Source organism: Leucoraja erinacea, chromosome 13, assembly GCF_028641065.1.
Source record: "Leucoraja erinacea ecotype New England chromosome 13, Leri_hhj_1, whole genome shotgun sequence".
Classification (NCBI taxonomy): domain Eukaryota; kingdom Metazoa; phylum Chordata; class Chondrichthyes; order Rajiformes; family Rajidae; genus Leucoraja; species Leucoraja erinaceus.
In genome coordinates, this window is record NC_073389.1 from 33049970 (window position 1) to 33075600 (window position 25631).

Genomic DNA, 25631 nt, shown 5'->3' on the forward strand with positions numbered 1-25631 from the left:
TAATTAAATTTGCTGATGACACTGTGGTGGTGGGCCTGATCTCAGAAAAAGATGAGAAGGCCTACCGGGAGGAGGTGGCTGATCTAGCACTGGTGCCAGGACAACAGCCTCCTCTTGAACATCAAAAAAACTAATGAGCTGATCGTGGACTTTAGGAGAGCACATCATCCGAGGACGTACACACCATTGAGGATAAATGGGGATACTGTGGATAGGGTGAGCTGTTTTAAATATCTGGGAGTCCACATCTCTGAGGATATGACATGGACATCACACGCCGCAGCACTCGTGAGTAAGGCAAGGCAGCACCTTTACCACCTCAGGCAATTAAGGAAATTCAGAGTGTCTCCGAGGATCCTCCAGTGCTTCTACTCAGCGGCTGTGGAAAGCATCTTGTCCAGAAATATTACCATCTGGTTTGGGAATTGCTCTGCCCAGGACAAGAAGGCTCTGCAGAGAGTAGTGCGTTCGGCCGAACGCACTATGGGAACTTCACTCGCCCCCCCTGCAGGAACTATACATCAGAAGGTGCAACTCCAGGGCCAATAAAATCATGGGAGACCCCTTCCACCCATGCAACGGACTGTTCCAGCTGCTACGGTCAGGCAAACGCCTCCGTTGCCATGCTGTGAGAACGGAGAGGTTGAGAAGGAGTTTCTTCCCAGAGGCCATTCGGACTGTAAACTCCTATCTCACCAGGGACTAGCTTTACTGAACGTTTTTCCTTTCAATATTTAATATGTAAAAGAATATGTGTGTGTTTATGATTGTGTTTATAGTTTGTTTGGTTGTTTGTTTGTTTGTCTTTTTGCACAAAGTCCGCGAGCATTGCCACTTTCATTTCACTGCACATCTCGTATGTGTATGTGACGAATAAACTTGACTTGACTTGACTTGAAATGTCTTTCTTATGTACTTTATATTTCTCAAAGGCCCTGTCTGATTTCATTTTCTTCAACCCTTATACGCTTATTTCTCATACACTTCCTTATTCTTTTTGAGTCTGTCATCCAAGGTTCCCTTGCCATCCTTATCCGTCCTTTTGACTGGAACATGCCGTTCCTGAACTTTGATCAGCTGGTCTTTATATGACTCCCACATGTCAGTTTCAGACTTGCTCAATGTTGGAATAGAGGGAGGATAATTTTGCAACTTTGCTGTCCCCAGCTAGGAATGTTTGCCTGGTGTAAAATTTGATGTGTTCTTTATCAAGTTATGTCTCTCCCAGGTTTACTAAATTAAAAAAAGGGAACTTTAGTCTGTGCAGAAATGTTGGACCAGCTGCTGATTGGATTGTAAAGAGTAACTTTAGAACTTTGCCCACACAACCTTGCAAATTAGAATTTCATTATAATTTTGAGACAAACTCTATAAACAGAATTTTCATTTCAGGTATTTACTAGGGCAAGTTACACTGTTTAATTTTGACATGCTTAGATGACAACAACATTTATAAATGCGTGATATTTTGATTTCCTTTTGGCTGTAAGGTTTTGAGCATGCTGAAGATGGACCAAACAAAAAATAGCTGACATGTTGCCTTGCAGTGCTCGTTTTAAAATAACTTGTACTGCTGTAAACTGTTTAAATTGATCACGTTTTTAAAATATAATATTCCTTCTCACCACCACACCACTGCTATACATATAATGATAATTACTGTTATTTGAAATCTTAAATCTCAACTCCGTTCATTTATTAAGGGGTAAGTTTATCATAGAAACATAGAAATTAGGTGCAGGAGTAGGCCATTCGGCTCTTCGAGCCTGCACCGCCATTCAATATGATCATGGCTGATCATCCAACTCAGTATCCCGTACCTGCCTTCTCTCCATACCCCCTAATCCCCTTAGCCACAAGGGCCACATCTAACTCCCTCTTAAATATAGCCAATGAACTGGCCTCAACTACCCTCTGTGGCAGAGAGTTCCAGAGATTCACCACTCTCTGTGTGAAAATATCCATATAATACTGCATTTCTCGAAATGAGGTCATCCAATATCTTGACAGGTGCAACAAAATCAGTCAGTGGTGCTTGACAGTGGAGAACAAAAAGATAGGAACACGAGGAGGATGTATGCTGCCTTGAGATTTCTCACACTTTTCATATAGTCATGTCTGACCCTCGATCGCTTTCCCACTTGATCGCTTTATCCTTTGAGTAAAGTTTATTATCAGTTTAGGAAACTATCTTGTCAAGTACTTCTGTTGAAATGAAATAGTCTATGGAAAATATAGGATATTATTGTCTGTTTCCCCGCTTGGGAATCAAATCTGGGGAATTATCGATTCGCTGCCTTAAAGCCAGCATAATTTAATTTTGATGTGGAGTGTGAAACTGACTAGTGCACAGTGCTGTCACAGATTTAGTCTCATTAAATTACTGTAAAATTGAGGCAGACTGTGGCATACATTCCTTGGGGAGGGAAAAATGAATAATGTTTGATTGGCATTCCTGATATCCGGTTGTATCAGTCCATAGCTTTCTGAAGACCAGCATTTAAAAGTTTCTCACTGTCTTTTGGAGATCCAGAGTTCCTATACTTCTACCATATTGAATAACCTCATTTAAGAAAAGTCAATCAAATTTTTATTATATCTCATATTTTCAGACACAAAAATGCAGAGTTTATCTTATTATGTCAAAGCCTTAAGGTTGAAGAAAATGTGAACGAGAGAGCTTGGAAGATATGGGAGTCGATGCCAACACATTTGGTTAATGGTATTGCACTAGTAAGTATTTTAATTTGTTTAACATTGTTTTGGACTTTAGTTATAAAGATTGTTAAATATTTACAACTGTTCTCCAATTGGTTGCAACTTAAGTAGTGCATGCAAATAGCCTGTTACATCAATTTTGGTAAAAGTCAAACATTTTATTGAAGTTGAAATCACTGCTAAATAGCTGTAAATTTAGTTTTGAAATATGTAGTATCTGCCCATGCATCCCATTCGCTTACTTTTATGCGTTAATCTCTGTAAAACTTGTTAGGATAACCTTTTATCAAAAAAACAGAAAAATCACCACACTAAAGTTAACATTTTAAATTATTATTACAAAATGACAATCTTCCAGTTAAAATACACAATAGTACCTGAATTCCTATTTCTAGAAACTTCCATGTAAAAATCATTCTGGAAATCATGAACAATGCTAATCATTTTTTTTACATTAATTCTTGTTCGTGATAATTAACCTGCCAAACGGCTGCTGCCCACTGGTTTTTGCATGCTATGTTTATGTGTATATATATATATATATACACACATAATATATACATATATAGGCCAGAAATCAAGAGGATACAACTTGCTGAGAAATGTCAGTGATTCCTTGCTGACTGCCCATATTTCTTTGTTCAAGTGCTGCCAAGTATAGGATTTCCAAGTGACCATAAGCAAAACTCAGTGACTACCTCATGGCGTCCAACAGATTGGCAATAGTTGTCAATTAGCACTCATATTATCTTGAACTAATTGTTTTAATTTATTCATACAGTTTTTTTATTAAAGAAAAATTTCCATTGTACTTTATTAGATTTTACATGTACATTGATATTTAGGAATGTCAATGTTTTTCAGATATTTTTTCCTTGATAGGTTTGACAGCCAGTTAAGCATGAAGATATGAGGTGGCTGGTTTACAGCTTTTTTTCAAATTCTTCTATAATCTAGCCTTCTACTCTCACCACCCCTTCATCTCCCCCTCCCTCCTCCCCTCCACACACACATTCAATCATAAATTATGCTTCTGAACAGGCTATATCCATCAAAGGGTAGGTGGCATTTGCTAGTTTGTCTATACTGCCCCTTTGTTCAATTCTTACTAAGCCTAGCTTGATTGCTTTGTTAGTGATTATGTGTTTGCACAGCCGAGGGCAATGGTAGTAACATTAAAATAAAGGAATTAATAGCTGATGAAAATCAACGATAAAACTGCAGATGCTGGAAATATATCTGTAAATACTCAGCTGATCAGGCCACATATGTGGGAAAGGAAACAATATTTCAGGTTGGAGTCCTCACATCGGAATTGAAAAGTAGACAAAAGCTTGTTAAGCTGCAGGCTTAGTAAACCGGTGTAGCTGGGGATAAGCTGTAAACAGGTTAATAGGTCAATGAGTGACTGTCAGCAGTTGGAGAATGAGAGTAGGAGGAGGACTTGCTAATATCGCAGATGGATGACAGATACCACCTAGGAAATTAGCACGTGATGCAGTAGAATTCAATATTAAGTTCAGAGGGCTGCAACATGCCCAGACAGAAAAGTGCTATGCTAGTTTGCGTTGACAGCACAGACGACCATAGATCAATAGGTTAGAGTGGGATGGGGTTTAAAATGGAAGGCAATGAACAGCTAATGCCCCTGTCCCACTTAAGTCCCTGAACGGAAACCTCTGGTGACCTTGCGCCCCACCCAAGGTTTCCATGAGTCGCCAGAGGTTTTGGTCACTTGCCTGGAAAGCCTCAACTGAAGCGTGAGCTGCATCTTAAAACTGTATCCACTCCTTCTCTCCTCCGCTTCTCTCCCTTCCTCCCTCCCGTGCTCTCTAAAGGACTTACCGTGCTCTGTGGCAGCCGTTTACCTTCCTCTTCATCGCGCAGACAGCGTTCCTCCGCTGTCCCTGGCCCCCCCCTCGCTGTGTGTGTGTGTGTGTGTGTGTGTGTGTGTGTGTGTGTGTGTGTGTGTGTGTGTGTGTGTGTGTGTGTGTGTGTGTGTGTGTGTGTGTGTGTGTGTGTGTGTGTGTGTGTGTGTGTGTGTGTGTGTGTGTGTGTGTGTGGTCAGTAGCAAAGATCCTGTAGGATCTTTGGTCAGGAGATGCAGCTCGCGCTTCGGTCGAGGCTTTCCAGGCGAGTGACCAATACCTCTGGCAACTCCTGGAATCCTTGCGTGGGGCGCAAGGTCACCAGAGGTTTCCGTTCAGGTTTCCTAAGTGGGACAGGGGCATTAGGAATGCAGAGGCCTTTAAGTGTCTTTTGTTTCTTTTTCAGTTCTGATGAAAAGTCTCTAACCTGATAAATTACCTTGGTTTCTCTTCCCACAGATGTGGTCTAACCTGCTGAATATTTCTGGGATCGATTGTTCCATTTAACTGTTGTTAAATTGTTAATATTTTTACAATCAGTTATTCCAATTGTCCAGAAATTAGCTGGATTGGTATTAACATTTTGTTGCAAATTGTTCTTAAACTTTGAGCGCTGACTCCATATTCAAGCATAATTTACTACTACTGCTTCTTGTCTACAGCTGGAGCAATGTCATAAGGCTATGTATGACAGTTTCAGAGAGGGAATTTATTGAGGATAGGATCTGATGATATGGTCCTTTATTTGATCTGGTTACTGCATGCACAAGCAAAGGTGGGTTTGTTCTGCCATTAAGTGATCACACAGCCTATATCCTATTATGATTGCATGGAATCGAGCAAGTTTTTGAGACCAATGAATCCCTGGAAGCCTCACTATTGAATCTTGAATAACTTCCTTGATTTTTTTCAAATAGCATTTTTAGAACCTGCTTTATTTCCTTGGTCACCTCTGTTGATATTGGCAAGACAGTAGTAGAGGGATCAGACAGGCTTTCATGGTTGTGGGTATAGGTTCTTGTAGTTGTTGATTTGGACAACCTCTTTGTCCAAGGATCACAGTATGGCAACATACTGGGGCAATGTTTGATAGCATCTGAACCATTGTGGTGGCATCAATTTAAAGAAGTTGTACAGGTGCACAACCTTTTATCCGAAAGCCTTGGGACCAGACACTTGTCGGATTTCGGACTTTTCGGATTTCCGAATGGAAGATTTTTAGCGTAGATTAGGTAGGTAGCGCGGGCGGCTTGAAAAGTCTGGAGCAACTGCCTCCTCCCCGGAGGCCGGGGAATCATTGCATAAATGTTAGTCAGTTAGTTTGGAGAGATTTTATGTGGTGGTGGGTGGGTGAAGGGGGAAACTTTAATTCTTAGTCCCCTACCATGGTCGGCGACTCCCAACATCGCGGAGCTGGCAGCTCCGTCCGGCCGCGGGCGGCGCCGGTTGTAGCTCCGACCCCGGCAACTCTACCCCTGGCTGCGAGGCGCTCCAAATCCAGCGCCGCCCGCGGTCGGACGCCCGCAGCCCCAGCTCCACGAATGTTGGGAGAAGGCGGCCTCCGCGCCCTGGAGCTTACCGCACAGCGACCCGGTAAGGAATTGCCCGCTTCCCGCTGGTATCCCAGTGCTGCGACGCCGCCGACTCCCAACATTTGCGGAGCTGGGGTGGGGGGCGTCCGGCCGCGGGCGGCGCTGGATTTGGAGCGCCTCGCAGCCAGGGATAGAGTTGCCGGGGTCGGAGCTACAACCGGCGCCGCCCGCAGCCCCAGCTGGGAGTTGGCGGCCACAGCGCTGTGGAGCTTACTGCATGGCGACCCGGTAAGGCATTGACTAAGAATTAAAGTTTACCCCTTCAACCCCCCCCCCCTTCACATAAAAGCCCTCCAAACTAACTGACTAACATTTAAGCAATGATTTACAGATGTTTAAGTGCCTCCCCGGTCTCCGGGGAGGAGGCAGCCGCTACAGTAGTACAGACCTGGGTTGACCGTGGGTCGTTTCGGGTCAAGTTTGGCGCCAAACGCGAGCTTTGGTGTGCAGACGATATCCTGGAAAAAATGGCCGGTTTTCGGAGTTTTTCGGTTTTCGGAACACCGGATAAAAGGTTGTGCACCTGTACTGCACACCAATGAGTTTCAGTAAACAACACCTGAGTATCATTCTTGGCAATTGAATAAGCATGTGTTAGAGCACTCCCTTGGTGTGGTTGTTGTTCAGTTTTCATATCCCTCATTTCTTTAGTTGCTTAAAAACAACCACTGTTTGATAGGAGCAAAGAGGTCCTTCTGCAGTTGTACAGAGCCCTAGTGAGACCACACCTGGAGTATTGTGTGCTGTTTTGGTCCCCTAATTTGAGGACGAACATTCTTGCTATTGATTGAGTGCAGCGTAGCTTTACAAGGTTAATTCGCGGGATGGTGGGACTGTCATATGCTGAGAGAATGGAGCAACTGGGCTTGTACACTCTGGAGTTTAGAAGGATGAGATGGGAATTCATTGAAACATATAAGATTGTTAAGGGCTTGAACAGGCAGGAAACATGTTCCCGATGTTGGGGGAGTCCAGAACCAGGGGCCACAGTTTAAGAATAAGGAGTAAGCCATTTAGAACGGAGACGAGGAAACAATTTTTCTCACAGAGAGTGGTAAGTCTGTGGTATTCTCTGCCTCAGAGGGTAGTGGAGGCAGGTTCTCTGGATGCTTTCAAGAGAGAGCTAGATCGGGCTCTTAAAAAATAGCGGTCAGGGGATATGGGGAGAAGGCAGGAACGGGGTACTGATTGGGGATGATCGGCCATGATCACATTGAATGGCGGTACTGGCTCGAAGGGCCGAATGGCTATTGTCTATTGTCTATTGATACATGGCAGGATTATGGGAAGACTGCTTTTATTGTTTTTGCTTCACCTTTAAAGTCAAAGCAATGGCCAATTATTTTTGGCTGAAGTTGCTTCCAGAAAGCTTGGGTTGCTTTTCTCTGCCTCTTAGCAACTCAGTATTCTGCAGAAAGCCTAAATCAATCTAAGATTGAATTTTTTCCCTAATTCAGGAAGGCTTTTTCCAATGGTTTTCTTGTGGTTTTCTGGGGCAGATACTCTTCCAGCTCTCCTACTTAACTTGCCTTCTTTTCTCTGTTGCTGTCATAACTTTAATTATTTTTATAGGTTCTGTTTATGCAATGATTAATGCTGTCCTATTGTCCTATAGTTTATTTTACCTCCTGGATCTATACCATTTGAAAGCATGTTAGGATGCTTTAATTATTTTTTCCTACAACCTAATTTGTAGACTATTTAACATCCTTAATCTTTTCTTCCTCCTGCTGTCTTCAGCCTTTAAAATTCAAATTCATCATGCTATGATTTTGTTTGTTAATAAATGTGCTTAATTATATTTAACAGCAATGATACCCTGACTTTAGCTCTTTGAAGCTTGCTTTGTTTTCTCTGCAATGATAAAGGTTAATAATGTGATTTTCTTTTTAAGTTCTTAAGACTTAAGCCATATGTCATAAGCAATTTGAAACTAGAAATGAAATGATATTAATACTCGGGTCAATTGACATTTGTGGAGAGAGAAAAAATAATTCAGCGATACTTAATCAGACATAGAAAAGTGAGTAAATTTGGGGTATTTTCAGTTACAGAGAAAGGATGGAGTGGAACGAACAATGGGAATGTCTGTAATGGGGTGCGGACCAATTACTGCTGTAAAAGAGAGAAGAAAATGTACACTTGTTACCATAGTAGTGAACAGAGCAAAATACCAAAGTGAGCGTGTGCTGTTGGGGAAAGAGAACAGAGCGTGCTGAAATTAGGCGACGCAGAATACAGCATATGGAAACTAAAGTAAAAGAGAATGCTTATGATACTTGGATCAGATATCATTGCGAAGAGAGAAAAACTAAATTAATTTTACAGGTGGATTAACTTGCATTGGCTCTGGCCAAGGAACGGAAAAGACTAATTATTTGAAATTATTGAATTCAATATTGAGTCCCAACGCTTGCACTATGCCTAGACGGAAGATAACAGTGCTGCTTCTTGAGTTTATGTTGGGCTTTGTTGGTACAATCTAGGATCCAAAGGTGTAGAGGTATTGGGTTGGAGAATTTGAGTGACAGGAAAATGGGGTAGGGGTCATCCAGTGCATGTATGGTTTCTCAATGTAGAAAATATTGTAAATGCTGTCCACAGAATTGAAGTAGTGCAAATAGTGCAACCTTATTCTGCTTGGGCAACTTACAACCCAGTGTATGAACATTGAATTCTCCAAATTTTAGAACTACTCAACCCTCTTCATTCTTCCACCATATAACACCTCCTCACCTTTGTCTATTTGCACTTTCCAGACAGATCAGTAATGATTATGTAGAATTAAGTTTAGCCTCATACATATTACTAAAAGTATTTATGTCACCCAACCTTGGCCGCCCACCTATCCCAACCTTTGTTCTCTTCACCAACTCTCCTCCTTGCAGCCTAAAATTAGCTTGTTTTCTACTTTTTCCAGTTATAATTAAAGGTCATCAGCCTGAAACATTATCTTTCAGCAAGGAGTGACATGTTGATGCAGCAGTTAGTGCTGCTGCCTTACAGGCTCCTAGGGTTCAAGTTTTGATCCTGATTATGGTTTCTGTTTGAGGAGTTTTTACATTATCTCCATGAGCAAGTAAACTTCTACCCACATCCCAAAGACATGGGTAGCCACTGTAAATTACACATTGGTGTAGACTAATGGCAAAAAGAATCTAAGGAGAAGTTATAGACTTTGTGAAAAATAATAAGTTACAGGGGTTTAGGGACATAAGGAGAAAGATTAATAGGATTCCTCTCCTTGGAGCCAGCATGTATCCAATTAGCCGCATGGTCTGCTTTTGTGTCGTTATAAGCATAAAAGATTTTGCCTGTCCCGTAGAATATGCCTATCATTTGCTATCTTTATTTTAAATTTCCAGCATTTGTGGTTCCTTGCTTTTCACAAACAATTGGAAGCCTATTTGGTACTTTTTGTTTGCTTTAGCTACAATTTATATATTAATTAAAGTACCTTGTTCAAATATTTTTAATTCAAATAACTTTTTAGTGACGTTAACATTAATGCTCTCTTCTCCCAGGAAAATAGGAAGTATTGGGGGATTTGCATTTTTATCGCAGCAGTAGATTTGAATGCTGTTTCCTTCACTCTGACGGAATTGCAGAAAACCTTGGATCTGAAGTAGGTTCATATATTCTCGTGTTATTATTTGCCATTAAAAACGTTTTTTCTAGCCATATGATGATTTTAGTTTATGGTTGAGTTCGCCTTCGTGTAACAATTCATTACACCAATTATTTTTAGTTTGTTAATTTGATTAATCTGATTAAATGTTGGCATCCATTTTTTTGTATTCATTTAATCTTGAATATAAAAATAAATATACTGAATGACTGCATTTTGGTGTGTTTATACCACATTAAAGAAAATATAGCTAAGGAGTAATAACAAAAGCTATAGCTTAATCAAATGAGGTTAATGAATCTCAATGTATTAATCCCAACACAAAATCTTATAAAAAGACATGAACATCTAATGAGATCGTAACCAAGATGAATAATGAATAACAACAGTACACTTTGAACAAATTAGTAATGGACAGACAGGGGACTCAAGAAACAGAAAATGTCACAAAGAGGAGTATGAAGGAAAGAAGATGGTGAGCTAATGTATAAATATAAATGAATAGAATAGGAGACAAATTGTGGTTATTGTAGGCTGGTGAGCTTAATGTCTACTATTGGAAAAATGATAGTCATTTATTATAGAGGGAATAACACAGTGTTAGGAAAATCATATTCTAATCAAGCAGTGTCAACGTGGCTTCATGAAGGAGAAATCATATCCAACAAATTTATGAAGTTCTTGCAGGAAATATTAACAAACTGAATAGATGGGACCCAGTAGATGTAATGTATAAAAATTTGAATTTTCAAAAGGACAAGATGCCAAACAAAAGGAACTTGTGTTCCTAAGGTTATGGTGTTAAAACTTAACATATAAGCATGGATAAAGACAGGTAGACACAACAAAATGCAGATCTGGTTTACCAAAAGAAAGAGACAGTGCTGGAGTAATTCAGCAGGTCAGATAGCATCTCTGCAGAACATGGATAGTGGATGTTTTGGTTTAAGACCTTCTTCAGCATAGATAGAGGATTGGTTAACTATCAGGAAACATTGCATTTTTCCCCACAGAGGGTGGTGTCTTATGTTTTTTTTTCCACTTAGAAGGTGGTACATATTTGAAATGAACTGCCAGATGAAGTAGTAGAGGTGTGTGCAATTATGACTTTTAAAAGACACTTAGACAGGTATATGGATAAGAAAGGTTTTGAGGGATATGGGCAAGTAGGATTACCTCGGTTAGGCATCATTGGTGAGTTAGGTCAAAGGGCCTTTTTCTGTACAGTTGCTCTATGACTAAGTAAGCAGGTTATTTTCAGCTTGGCAACGTGCAGCCAGTGGGTTACAACAGGGATTAAACTGCAGACCTGTGTTGAAACCTCAGATGTATACATTGCTTGTTGGTTATTTAGAAAAAGGATACCAATATATTGTAACCAAAACTGCAGATAATAGACAATAGGTGCACGAGTAGTCCTACGAGCCAGCACTGCCATTCGCTGTGATCATGGCTGATCATCCACAGTCAGTACCCTGTTCCTGCCTTCTCCCTATATACCTTGACTCTGCTATCTTTAAGAGCTCCATCTAACTCTTGAAAGCATCCAGAGAATTGGCCTCCACTGCCCTGTGAGGCATAGAATTCTACAGTCACAACTCTGGGTGAAAAAGCTTTTCCTCATCTCCGTTCTAAATGGCCTACTCCTTATTCTTAAACTGTGGCCCCTGGTTCTGGACTCCCCCAACATTGGTAACAGGGTTCCTGCCTCTGGCATGTTCAATCCCTTAATAATCTTATATGTTTCAATAAGATATCCTCTCATCCTTCTAAATTCCAATGTATACAAGCCCAGTCACTCCATTTTATCAACATATGATGTTACAAACGTAGACAGGAAGGGAAACTGCAAGGGGAATACAAACATTTTGATGATGTTGAGTGAACGGGTGAAATTTGAAGAAATGGAATATAAAATAGGAAAAGTGGAAGTAATTCACTTTGGAAGGAAGAATAATAAAACATTATTGATTGCAGAATGCTGCAGTACACACAGCATGAAACACAAAACTAGCATACCAATCCAACGGGTAATTAGGAGAGATAATTTAAGAGTCGGATATAAAAGTAGGGACATTTTAATACAATTGCAAGGTGTCTGAGAGACCACATCAGGAACACCATGTAGAGGTTTGTTAACCTTGTTTCACGAAAGATATTGTCATTGAATGCAGTTCATAGAAAGTTCGTTGGGATGATCCTGAGTATGGATGGGTTAGCCTGTAAGGCTTGATCTGTACTCATGAGACGCAATCTTATTGAAATATTGTGGGAAAATCGAGGACCTGAATGCATAGTTTCTGAATAAGGGGATACCTTATCAGACTGATCCAAGGAAGAATTGTTTCGTTGGTTTCTTTGCCCCAAAAAACGTGTCGCTGAATTCTGGAATATGTTCAAAGTCGAGATAAGTAGGTTTTTAATCAGTAAGAGAATCAAGCGGGGTGGAGATGGCAAAATTCAATGATCCATGATCATATTGAATCATGGAGCAAGCTTGATGGCTGCATGCTGTCCCTCTTTCTTATGGTCAATGTTTTCAATGTTTGATATTAAAACTAAGTACTAGGCACCAATATTTCCCAACACTGACGGCTCAAACCTGTTTGTCCAGAATTTGGATATTGAAATTTAGCCTTGGAACATCTTCATGATTGCTAATTTATGTACTACAAGTGAAGAGCATTTACAGATGTGCAATATGCAAAATTGTGCTCAAATATCTTGACGAGCATGACTTTATTTGATCTTTTTAAATCAATGGATGTGCGAATTGAGGCCCATGCAATATTTCAATAAATATTTTATAATAATTTGCATCTTTAAAATGTACAACAGCATTGGGCTAATCAAATTCCTATAAAATAATTAAGTCATTTTGTTTGCATGCCCTGTTGAGTAATGAATGACATTTACCATTGTGTGAGAATTGTAAATTCAAACATTAACTAATTTGAATTACTGGTAATTACAAAACACAATTATGATGTAAACTATTTTAAATGGAAGTCCAGAAGTGATAAATGATAAATCTTTTTTATTTATTCTAAGCGTAACAGAGTTTTTGCAGCTACTGAAAAAAATGGATGTGAACTTGGACACTGTTAGCACTGAAGTAAATTTATTGGTGCTGAGACTGGTAAAGAAGCTCCATGTCTTCACTGCTCTCTTTGAAAAATTTAAGAGGTAACTTTATAAACAATATTTGTTGTTTTAGCCACCAAGCTTATTGTTTTTTTTTAACAAAATGCAATTTTAATGTTTTGATTGTATTGAAGTTACAGTGTGAAAACAGGTCATTTAGCCCACCAAGTCCACGCTGACCATCGATCCTCTGTTCACACTAGTTAAACATAGAACATAGACATAGAAAATAGGTGCAGGAGTAGGCCATTCGGCCCTTCAATATGATCATGGCTGATCATCCAACTCAGTATCCCGTACCTGCCTTCTCTCCATACCCCCTGATCCCTTTAGCCACAAGGGCCGCATCTAACTCCCTCTTAAATATAGCCAATGAACTGGCCTCAACTACCTTCTGTGGCGGAGAGTTCCAGAGATTCAACACTCTCTGTGTGAAAAATGTTTTTTTCATCTCGGTCCTAAAGGATTTCCCCTCTATCCTTAAGCTGTGGCCACTTGTCCTGGACTTCCCCAACATCAGGAACAATCTTCCTACATCTAGCCTATCCAACCCCTTAAGAATTTTGTAAGTTTCTATAAGATCCCCCCTCAATCGTCGAAATTCTAGCGAGTACAAGCCTAGTCTATCCAGTCTTTCTTCATATGAAAGTCCTGACATCCCAGGAATCAATCTGGTGAACCTTCTCTGCACTCCCTCTATGGCAATAATGTCCTTCCTCAGATTTGGAGACCAAAACTGTACGCAATACTCCAGATGTGGTCTCACCAAGACCCTGTACAACTGCAGTAGAACCTCCCTGCTCCTATACTCAAATCCTTTTGCTATGAATGCTAACATACCATTCGCTTTCTTCACTGCCTGCTGCACCTGCATGCCTACTTTCAATGACTGGTGTACCATGACACACAGGTCTCGTTGCATCTCCCCTTTTCCTAATCGGCCACCATTTAGATAATAGTCTGCCTTCCTGTTTTTGCCACCAAAGTGGATAACCTCACATTTATCCACATTATACTGCATCTGCCATGCATTTTCCCACTCACCCAGCCTATCCAAGTCACCTTGCAGCCTCCTAGCATCCTCCTCACAGCTAACACTACCCCCCAGCTTAGTGTCATCCGCAAACTTAGAGATGTTGCATTCAATTCCCTCGTCCAAATCAATTCAAACATTTTGTTTTTAGTTCAGATTAAATTTACTTTCAAAATACTTTCATGTAAGGGCAGCTTATATAAGTTAAGTTCTATCTTATCCCACTTTATATAAGATAAGTTCTATCTTATCCCACTTTTGCATCCATTCCGTACACATCAGGTGCAACTTACAGAAACCAATTAACCTACATATCCTCATGTCTGGCCTGTGGAAGGATACCAGAGCACTTTGAGGAAACCCACGTGGTCACAGGCAAAACATGCAAACTCCACACAGACAGCATCCGAGATCAGGATTGAACTTGGGGCTCTGGTGCAATGCAGCAGTAGCAGCTCTACCAGTTGTGCCACTGTGCTGCCCTTACATGAAAATATTTTGAAAGTAACTTTAAGTGCACATTATCTTTACATACAGTTGCACATTACAATTAGAAATACTTCCGTAAATAAATAGATGAATATTCATGGAGCTATACCAGTTGAACAAAAGACTGGATGCTGTAAATCTGAATTAAAAACAAAATGTTGGAATTACTTGTGAAATTAAGTGAAATTTAAAGTGCAACTTATCAATTTGTTTCATCATAACTGGCAATTGTGAGGGATAATAACTAATTGATATGAAACGTTATATTTTTCAATAAACGCGGAGTGACTGGATTATTTCCAGGAAAAATATATGATGTCACTTATTCCTAATATATGTTTGCATGTGAAAGTTTAATGTAACTATAATGAATCAGTAAGTTTGGCTCGTATATTTGCAAACCTATTTAGATGATAGCCAAGAAAAGGCTGTCAGGTCTGTCTCAGGTCTTGAGATATGACTAGTGTTCCTACATGGGTGCAGCCATGTATTCTTTTGAAAACAAAAAGAACAGAAGAAACGAAGAATTTCAAAGCCAGTAGAGGATGCTGGTGATTGTGGAAACGATCATCAGCATCCTTTACTTCCAGTTCAATTCACCATGGAGTTCAAAACAAGTGCATGGGTTCACATTGTGTGAATAAGATGTAGTTTGTTTTTTTTAAGTCTCAGATCTAGTGCAAAGAGTTTGCAAGCACCACATAGTGTATGTAGTAACATTTTCCAGAGTTCACATACTCGTTGGAACATTGGATCTTATATTTCGGACATGGCTACTATGGTGCAGTTTAAATGCCGATCTCTATCTTTCCCAATCTAGATATCTTCATTAGATATATGCTTTTAGAAAAAACATATTTACTCTTTGCCAAACAAAGTAACCAAAGTATTTTAGAGTAAGGGGCTTTCTCATTGATTTCTGGAACATTTCGCAAGAACATTATGTGAGGTAGCCAACAGTGAATGCAATACTTCAAATGGTAATGATTTAGATAAGACAAAAGCATCCTTTTTTATTTGTAACTAGACCAAGTGCAGACCCGTTGGGTCTGCTCCCCCAATGATGTGATCCCCCAACCCAATATTCCACCATGCACTCATTTCCTCCAACGGAACTGAAGCCGTTCCCAAATGTAAGATTCCAGCACTCCCCTGCCTCCCTCAGCAGTGGATTAAAAAAAAATTCCAATTGCACCTCCCCTGCCTGCTGCAGCAGTTCCAATTGCAATACCAATTGGCCCTCCCCCTCCTGTTCAAGCACTTGCTGTGATATCCCATTGAGGTGAAAAGTTCAGAGTGTTCCTGTCTTGCAACTTTGTTTTGAAGTGTGTTGGAAGCTGATAGGAAGGAGCAGCCATCAACGAATCAAAAGGCAGAAAGGCAGCCGGATGCCGGACGGCAGGCGGCAGCCACACAGTTTTAATATATAACTAGACCAAGTGCAGACCCGTTGGGTCTGCTCCCCCAATGGTGTGATTCCCCCAACCCAATATTCCACCATGCACCCGTCTCCTCCAATGGAACTGAAGCCGTTGCCAAATGTAAGTTTCCAGCACTCCCCTGCCTCCCTCAATTGCACCTCCCCTGCCTGCTGCAGCAGTGAAAAGTTCAGTGTTCCTGTCTTGCAACTTTGTTTCGAAGTGTGTTGGAAACTGACAGGAAGGAGCAGCGAATCAAAAGGAAGAAAGGCAGCTGGGAGCCGGATGGCAGGCGGCAGCCACAGACTTTTATATATATACTAGACCAAGTGCAGACCCGTTGGGTCTGCTCCCCCAATGGTGTGATTCCCCCAACCCAATATTCCACCATGCACCCGTCTCCTCCAATGGAACTGAAGCTGTTGCCAAATGTAAGTTTCCAGCACTCCCCTGCCTCCCTCAATTGCACCTCCCCTGCCTGCTGCAGCAGTGAAAAGTTCAGTGTTCCTGTCTTACAACTTTGTTTCGATCTTGCAACTTTGTTTCGAAGTGTGTTGGAAGCTGATAGGAAGGAGCAGCCATCAATGAATCAAAAGGCAGGAAGGGATCCGTACTGCAGGCGGACGGATGGATTTGAGTTTTATATATTAACTAGACCAAGTGCAGACCCGTTGGGTCTGCTCCCCCAATGGTGTGATCCCCCAACCCTATATTCCACCATGCACCCGTCTCCTCCAATGGAACTGAAGCCGTTCTCAAAAGTAAGATTCCAGCACTGCCCTGCCTCTTTAAAAAAAATCCCTGCCTGCTGCAGCAGTGAAAAGTTCAGTGTTCCTGTCTTGCAACTTTGTTTCGAAGTGTGTTGGAAGCTGATAGGAAGGAGCAGCCGTCAACGAATCAAAAGGCAGGAAGGGATCCGTACTGCAGGCGGACGGATGGATTTGACTTTTATATATTAACTAGACCAAGTGCAGACCCGTTGGGTCTGTTTCCCCAACAGCGTTTGCGGGGGGGGGGGGGGGGGGGGGGGCATGAGGTGTGAAGAGGGGAGGGAGGAGGAGGAAAAACGGGATAGATTTGGGGGGGGAAAGGAGAGCGCAGTAGGGGGTGAGAGATGGGGAGAGAGATGTGGGGGAGGGGGGATGGGGAGGAGGGAGGAATGGGGAGAGGTGTGGGGGGAAAGAGGGGAAAGAGTCGGGAGGGAGAGTGGAGGGGAAGGGGGAGAGAAGTGGAAGAGTGGGGAGGGAGGTGGAGAGGGGTAGCGGGAGTGATGGAAGAGGGACAGAGGGATAGGGGGAAGGGGGTGGGGGGGGAGAGAGGGAAGGGGGTGGGGTAGACAGGGAAGGGGGGTGGGGGAGAGAGAGGATGGGAGAGGGGTGAGGAGAGGGGAGGAGAGAGTGGGACAGAAGTGAAAGAGTGGGAGAGAAGTGTGAAAGAGTGGGGAGGGAGGGAGGGGGTAGCGGGAGTGGTAGAAGAGGGACGGGGGAGTGGTGGAAGAGGGACAGAGGGGTGGGGGAGAGAGGGGAAGAGAGAGGGGGGGGGTGGGAGAGGCGTGGGGTAAGGGGATAGAAGTGGAAGAGTGGGGAGGGAGAGGTAGGGGGAGTGGTGGTGAAAGAGGGACAGAGGGGTAGGGGGAAGGGGGGGCGGCGGTAGCGAGGGAAGGGGGGTGGGGGAGAGAGAGATGGGTGGGAGAGGGAGAGGGGTGGGGAGAGGGAAACATAGAAATTAAGTGCAGGAGTAGGCCATTCGGACCCTTTGAGCCTGCACCACCATTCAATATGATCATGGCTGATCATCCAACTCAGTATCCTGTACCTGCCTTCTCTCCATACCCCCTGATCCCTTTAGCCACACGGGCCACATCTAACTCCCTCTTAAATATAGCCAATGAACTGGCCTCAACTACCTTCCATGGCACAGAATTCCAGGGATTCACCATTCTCTGTGTGAAAAATGTTTTCCTCATCTCGGTCCTAAAAGATTTCCCCCTTATCCTTAAACTGTGATCCCTTGTTCTGGACTTCCCCAACATCGGGAACAATCTTCCTGCATCTAGCCTGTCCAACCCCTTAAGAATTTTCTATAAGATCCCCCCTCAATCTTCTAAATTCTAGCGTGTACAAGCCGAGTCTATCCAGTCTTTCTTCATATGAAAGTCCTGACATCCCAGGAATCAGTCTGGAGAACCTTCTCTGTACTCCCGACATTTTTCCGGTTTTCTCTAATTTAATAAAAATGTGCAAGTCTTCTTCATATCGAGTTTCAGGGGTGATTTATATAAATATTTTTACACAATATGTGACAATTTCATGTAGTTTGGTGACTTGGGTCACGAAACTGCTGAATAAAGCTCCTCGGCCCACAGCCTATTCTCTGTACTCCCAATATGGCAACAATGTATTTGAACATTGGGCATTGTGACATCACCCGATGGAACGTTCACCGGGGCTGTGGCTCCTGCAAAGGCATATGTAAATGAATCCAATCCGATTGGCCATCTGTGAGCATTGGGCATTGTGACATCACACGATGGAACATTCACCAGGGGGCTGGGGCTGCGGCTGGTGCTGCTTGTGTGGGTTAGAATCCAGTTTCTTTTTGAAATATTGAGGTGGTGGGGGGGGGGAAGGATTTGATTAAAAACGTGTACTTAAACACGACGAAATGTAATGAGGAGCGGATACTTAGAAAGAAAAGCGAAATCTCTACCGAAATGGAAAAGACGTCGGCGATTCTGCGTCCGGTTTCGGAGATGCGGAGCATCAAAGGAAGAAACGCGGCCGGAAGCCGTACATGCAAATGGATCCATTCCGATTGGACGTCCGCGAGCATCGGGCATTGTGACATCGCACGGCGGGAACGAATCGAAAGGCAGGAAGGGATCCGTACTGCAGGCGGACGGATGAATTTGACTTTTATATATTAACTATACCAAGTGCAGACCCGTTGGGTCTGTTTCCCCAACAGCGTTTGCGGGGGGGGGGGGGGGGCGTGAGGTGTGAAGAGGGAGGGAGGAGGAGGAAACGGGATAGATTTGGGAGGGAAAGGAGAGCGAGGTAGGGGGTGAGAGATGGGGAGAGAGATGTGGGGGGAGGGGGGATGGGGAGGAGGGGGGGATGGGGGGAGGTGGTGGGGGAAAGAGGGGAAAGAGTCGGGAGGGAGAGTGGAGGGGAAGGGGAGAGAGAAAGTGGAAGAGTGGGGAGGGAGGTGGAGAGGGGGTAGCGGGAGTGATGGAAGAAGGACAGAGGGATAGGGGGAAGGGTGTGGGGGAGAGAGGGAAGGGGGGGGGGGGTAGACAGGGAAGGGGGGTGGGGGAGAGGGGTGAGGAGAGGAGGGGAGGAGAAGTGAAAGAGTGGGAGAGAAGTGAAAGAGTGGGGAGGGAGGGAGGGGTAGAGGGGTAGCGGAAGTGGTAGAAGAGGGACGGGGGAGTGGTGGAAGAGGGACAGAGGGGTAGGGGATGGGGTGGGGGAGAGAGGGGAGGGAGGGGAAGAGAGAGGGGTGGGGGTGGGAGATGCGTGGGGTAAGGGGATAGAAGTGGAAGAGTGGGGGGGGGGAGTGGTGAAAGAGGGACAGGGGTAGGGGGAAGGGGGGTGGCGGTAGGCGGAGCGAGAGGGAAGGGGGGGGGGGAGAGAGAGATGGGTGGGAGAGAGGGGTGGGGGAGAGGGAAACATAGAAATTAGGGGGAATGATGGAAGAGGGACAGAGGGGTAGGAGGAAGGGGGTGGGTGGAGAGAGGGAAGGGGGTGGGGTAGAGAGGGAAGGGGGGTGGGGGAGAGTGGGATGGGTGGGAGAGGGAGAGAGAGAGGGGTGAGGAGAGGGAAACATAGAAATTAAGTGCAGTAGTAGGCCATTCAGCCCTTTGAGCCTGCACCACCATTCAATATGATCATGGCTGATCATCCAACTCAGTAACCTGTACCTGCCTTCTCTACAAGGGCCACATCTAACTCCCTCTTAAATCTTGCCAATGAACTGGCCTCAACTACCTTCTGTTGCGGAGAATTCCAGAGATTCACCACTCTCTGTGTGAAACATGTTTTTCTCATCTCTGTCCTAAAGGATTTCCACCTTATCTTTAAACTGTGACCCCTTGTTCTGGACTTCCCCAACATCTGGAACAATCTTCCTGCATCTAGCCTGTCCAACCCCTTAAGAATTTTGTACGTTTCTATAAGATCTGCCCTCAATCTTCTAAATTCTAGCGAGTACAAGCCGAGTCTATCTTGTCTTTCTTCATATGAAAGTCCTGACATCCCAGGAATAAGTCTGGTGAACCTTCTCTGTACTCCCTCTATGGCAAGAATGTCTTTGAGCATTGGACATTGTGACATCACACGATGGAACGTTCAGCGGGTGCTGGTGCTCCTGCAAAGGCATATGTAAATGATTCCATTCCGATTGGACATATGTGAACATTGGGCATTGTGACATCACACGATGGAACGTTCACCAGGGACTGGGGCTGATTCTATGGGTGAGATGCCAGGTTTTTTTTTTTTGAAATATTGGGAGGTGGGGGGAGAAGGATTTGATTAAAAATGTGTACATAAATACGACAAAATGTAATCAGGAGTTTCTATAAGATCCTCCCTCAATCTTCTAAAATCTAGCGAGTACAAGCCGAGTCTATCCAGTCTTTCTTCATATGAAAGTCCTGACATCCCAGGAATCAGTCTGGTGAACCTTAACCATATAACCATATACAGCGCGGAAACAGGCCATCTCGACCCTTCTAGTCCGTGCCGAACACATAATCTCCCCTAGTCCCATATACCTGTGCTCAGACCATAACCCTCCATTCCCTTCCCATCCATATAACTATCCAATTTATTTTTAAATGATAAAAAACAAACCTGCCTCCACCACCTTCACTGGAAGCTCATTCCACACAGCTACCACTCTCTGAGTAAAGAAGTTCCCCCTCATGTTACCCCTAAACTTCAGTCCCTTAATTCTCATGTCATGTCCCCTTGTTTGAATCTTCCCTACTCTCAGTGGGAAAAGCTTTTCCACGTCAACTCTGTCTATCCCTCTCATCAATTTAAAAACCTCTATCAAGTCCCCCCTTAACCTTCTGCGCTCCAAAGAATAAAGCCCTAACTTGTTCAACCTTTCTCTGTAACTTAGTTGCTGAAACCCAGGCAACATTCTAGTAAATCTCCTCTGTACTCTCTCTATTTTGTTGACATCCTTCCTATAATTAGGTGACCAAAATTGTACACCATACTCCAGAATTGGCCTCACCAATGCCTTGTACAATTTTAACATTACATCCCAACTTCTATACTCAATGCTCTGATTTATAAAGGCCAGCACACCAAAAGCTTTCTTTACCACCCTATCTACATGAGATTCCACTTTCAGGGAACTGTGCACAGTTATTCCCAGATCCCTCTGTTCACCTACATTCTTCAATTCCCTACCATTTACCATGTAATTCCCTACCATTTACCATGTAAGAGGAGAGAAGTGGGAGAGTGGGGAGGAAGGGGTAGAGAGACTGGTGGAAGAGGGACAGAGTGGTAGGGGAAGGGGGTAGGGTAGAGAGGGAAGGGGGGTGGGGGAGAGAGAGAGATGGGTGGCAGAGGGAGAGGGGTGAGGAGAGGGAAACAGAGAAACATAGAAATTAAGAGCAGGAGTAGGCCATTCGGCCCTTCGAGCCTGCAACACCGTTCAATATGATCATGGCTGATCATCCAACTCAGTATCCTGTACCTGCCTTCTCTCCATACCCCCTGATCCCTTTAGCCACAAGGGCCACATCTAACTCCCTCTTAAATATAGCCAATGAACTAGCCTCAACTACCTTCTGTGGCAGAGAGTTCCAGAGATTCACCACTCTCTGTGTGAAAAATGTTTTCCTCATCTCGGAATGACAGTTAGTGAAGAATTTGAATAATCGCTGAGCGTTCTCTATGGCAACAATGTATTTGAGCATTGGGCATTATGACATCACACGATGGAACGTTCACCAGGGGCTGGGCTCCTGCAAAGGCATATGTAAATTAATCCAATCCGATTGTCCATCTGTGAGCATTGGGCATTGTGACATCACACGATGGAACATTCACCAGGGGGCTGGGGCTGGGGCTGAGGCTGTTTCTATGGGTGAGAAGCCGGTTTCTTTTTGAAATATTGTGGTGGGGGGGGGGGGGGGGGGTGAAGGATTTGATTAAAAACGTGTACTTAAACATGACGAAATGTAATGAGGAGCAGATACTTAGAAAGAAAAGCGAAATCTCTACCGAAATGGAAAAGACGTCAGCGATTCTGCGTCCGATTTCGGAGTTGCGGAGAATCAAAGGAAGAAACGCGGCCGGAAGCCGTACATGCAAATGGATCCATTCCGATTGGACGTCCGCGAGCATCGGGCATTGTGACATCGCACGGCGGGAACAAATCGAAAGGCAGGAAGGGATCCGTACTGCAGGCGGTCGGATGGCGGATGGGTTTAAGTTTTATATATTAATAGATAGATAGATAGATAGATAGATAGATAGATAGATATAGATAGATGAATCTTTCTATAAAGCCAACCTAAATATCTTGTTTGTTTGGGTTCTGATATTTCTCCGTTATTATTGATATGATGATCTGTGCACAGTAATGCCTAGCTCCTTTTCTCAACGAACTTTAGTTCATGATCCTGCAAAACATGTACTTTGTGTATTAGAATCATCTACATCAACAACATTACATTTACCCAAGGTAAAACTCCTTTTACATTTTTAATACTTCCTCTAGCCAGAGATATGTATACCACAGTTTGGGAACTTCTGCCCCAGAGGGTCTGAATCTTGTCAAAGATTCCTACATTCTTGATTTGTTGTTTGTTAGTGTCAGCTGTACATATGCTACTTTACATTACACCATTATCTCTGCCGGTTACTAATAGATTGATTAACCTAAATTAATCTGTGGTGGAGGTCGGTGGTATCCTGCCTCCAGCCTCATCCAGAACCACTGACTACAATGTTTTTAACTGCAGAATGGAACCTTTTATTACCCAGTGTATTTTGGTTACTGTATTTAATTTGGACTATTTAGTAATTCCACCTTAAAGTGCATTCAATTGTTTTCTCAGCTAGCATATCATATATCATAAATGTAAGAGAATTTGAAAAGAATATTGTTCACTGCCATTACAACTTTTATCCCATTAGTAGGCTTATTTTGAAGCAGCTAGAAATAAACAACACAAGTATTCAATAGAAGATCACTCTAAAGATTGTTTAAGCCTCTTCTGCAGTAGTATGACTGCACAAGGGAAATAAACTATTACTTATTTTTACTTGTATAATTCATCATATTTACAATGGATCCTGTGCAGCTGTCACATGTACACCACATGTCAAATGTAAATCACAATTTGCTCATTGATAACATTCATAATGTTATTGATTTTTACAAAGATCTTGTAAGTAGTGGTTTTGAAAAGCGACTGAAGCTGTTTAATAAGTATTTCATTTCTAAATTCACAGGATATGTGAAAAGATATTTGAAGAGACACCATGTAACCAGTAAGTTTTCAGTGAATATAGATGTTAAATGAATGATACTTTAATGAATGAATGATACTTTATACATGTTTGTTTTGCATACAAGTATGCAAAGTCACCACATATAGTGCGGTTACAAAGTATTTCATTTACTCATAATGATCCTCCTTTATTCTCGGCACGCCCCCCACGCCGGGTCCCTTTTGTTCTCTTGGCACCCCCCCCCCCCCCCCCCCCCGCTGGGGACCCCTTTGTTTTCTTGGCACCCCCCCCCCCCCCACGCTGGGTCCCCCCTTTGTTTTCTTGGTGTGCCTTCCCCCACGCCATGTCCACGACCGACCTCCGGCACCCTCGTCCACCGCCATAAACCTCCTCCACGACCGCCAGAACCCCTTCGTCCACCGCTGGGTCCTCGCTTGACAGTGCTCGCCGGGAGTTCCACAATAAAAGTTGGTTAGTAAATATTTCTTGAAAACTATGAGCAATGCAATTATGTTTAATTTATCAACCAGGGCACCATCGGATGCTAATAAACCAGTGATGAAAGTCTGTTGGATCACATTTCTTCTAGCAACAGGTCAGTTAAAATAAATGGGTATATTAAGAACTGACCATGTGTTTTAATTCTGAATTATCCAAATCATTTGTGAGTAGTCCTTACAATGCTCATTTTTGGGAGTTCTATTTGACACTGTGCTGGATTTGAGTGTTCAAATTATTTTATTTTTCTAGTGTTGGTAATTCATAAGAATTAAAGCCCCACTCAGTTTCATTCATTATCAGCTCTATTATTAAACAGCAATCTATTGCACAAATCTTGTAAATGCACATAAAGCCAGTTTCCTGAGAAAGATGTATGCATAATCATTTTTTTTTTTAAATAATTATTTGTCTAATCATGATTAAATCTTTATTTACAATACACCAGGTTCAAATTCAATGATTTATGAAATTTCCATTATTATTTGCATCAAACATTGGAAATTAGCACTGGGCAGAACAAAGCAGCAGATCAAATTAAGACCAGAATTCAACACATAATTGTAGTGTGGGTGCAAATGTGCTTTTAACTGTTTTTGAACTCAGCTGTCACTATTGGAAGATTAAGTAAAATAATAATTATACTTAGCATGCATTTTGAAATGGTCTTTCCTAGCTACTTAAGTTACATGCTTGTTAGATAGCATAGAAGATAATCTTATTATTTTAATTCTTACTAATTATCAAAAGTGAATCCTAGTGGAAGTATTTTTATTCATTTATTGATTAGAACTGAAACTGTTCATGAATTTTGGACCAAAATGAAAGTGAACATGCAAGCAAAATCTTGTTTAAAGGAAGAATGTGTGGTACTTCCAAATATTGAACTGGACTGTTGCTGATTTTTGCTGAAGGCATCAACTCAGCCATTTGATTCCAAAGTTTCAATGACAATGATTCAACTCATTTATATGAGTTAACATGTATTGTTAATTCTTCAAATAAGATTGCAAGGAAACTACTTAAAAGTAGCTTTCAAAGTACATAGATGATTTTTAAAATGTTTTCTAAAATAATAAATTATTTAAAATACTAAGTTAAACTAAAGGTGTTTTAATTATCAAAGCAGGTTTGGACACCCTTATTTGAACAGATGATTCAAAAATGTTCATTTATATGAAACCCGTCCTTTCAGTGTAGGGAATTTTAATATAAAATGTTATTTCCTTCCACCAGGGGGCAACCATCCTTTTGCTTCAGTTTATTTGGTGTAGATCTTGTACCCACTTGGTTCACTATGAATGCCGGAAAACCTGAATTTAGTGCTAAGTTTGATTATGCTTGAACAGTCATGACATTCTTCCCAGAATCATGTTTAAAAAAAAAAAAAAAAAAATGCTGGTTAAAGAATGACTTCTGAGTGTGCCTTTGAGTTAGCATAAATACCAGCATGTGTATGTACTATCTTCTTGATAAAAAAAAAAGTAAAGTCCTTCGGCAATTATTCAAGTATTTTAATAGTTCTGAGATATCTTTTTAACTTGAATATAGGAACTTGCTGCCTGAATGTTCTTTTAAATCACATCCAAAATGTTTTGAATTTGTACAGGAAACAAAATGTTTTCCTGGAAATGTTCATTTTTTAATTGACCTACAAACAAAGGTATATGGTTCTTTTAGCTCTCTGCATGTTCATTTATAGCTCAAATGTAACAAAATGGGACAAAGCATGCCTTAATATTTTGCCGGGTATTATTTGTAT

The 25631-nt window shown here is 42.2% G+C and overlaps 1 protein-coding gene across 1 annotated transcript in view; it reads left to right on the top strand.

The window, feature by feature from the left end:
- rb1 (retinoblastoma 1) overlaps positions 1-25631 on the top strand; it is a 182457-nt gene that overhangs the window by 8100 nt on the left and 148726 nt on the right. Inside the window, 5 exon segments of the mRNA XM_055644844.1 lie at positions 2613-2733; positions 9703-9803; positions 12858-12992; positions 23372-23410; positions 23902-23966. Coding sequence (XP_055500819.1) covers positions 2613-2733; positions 9703-9803; positions 12858-12992; positions 23372-23410; positions 23902-23966 — 461 coding nt within the window.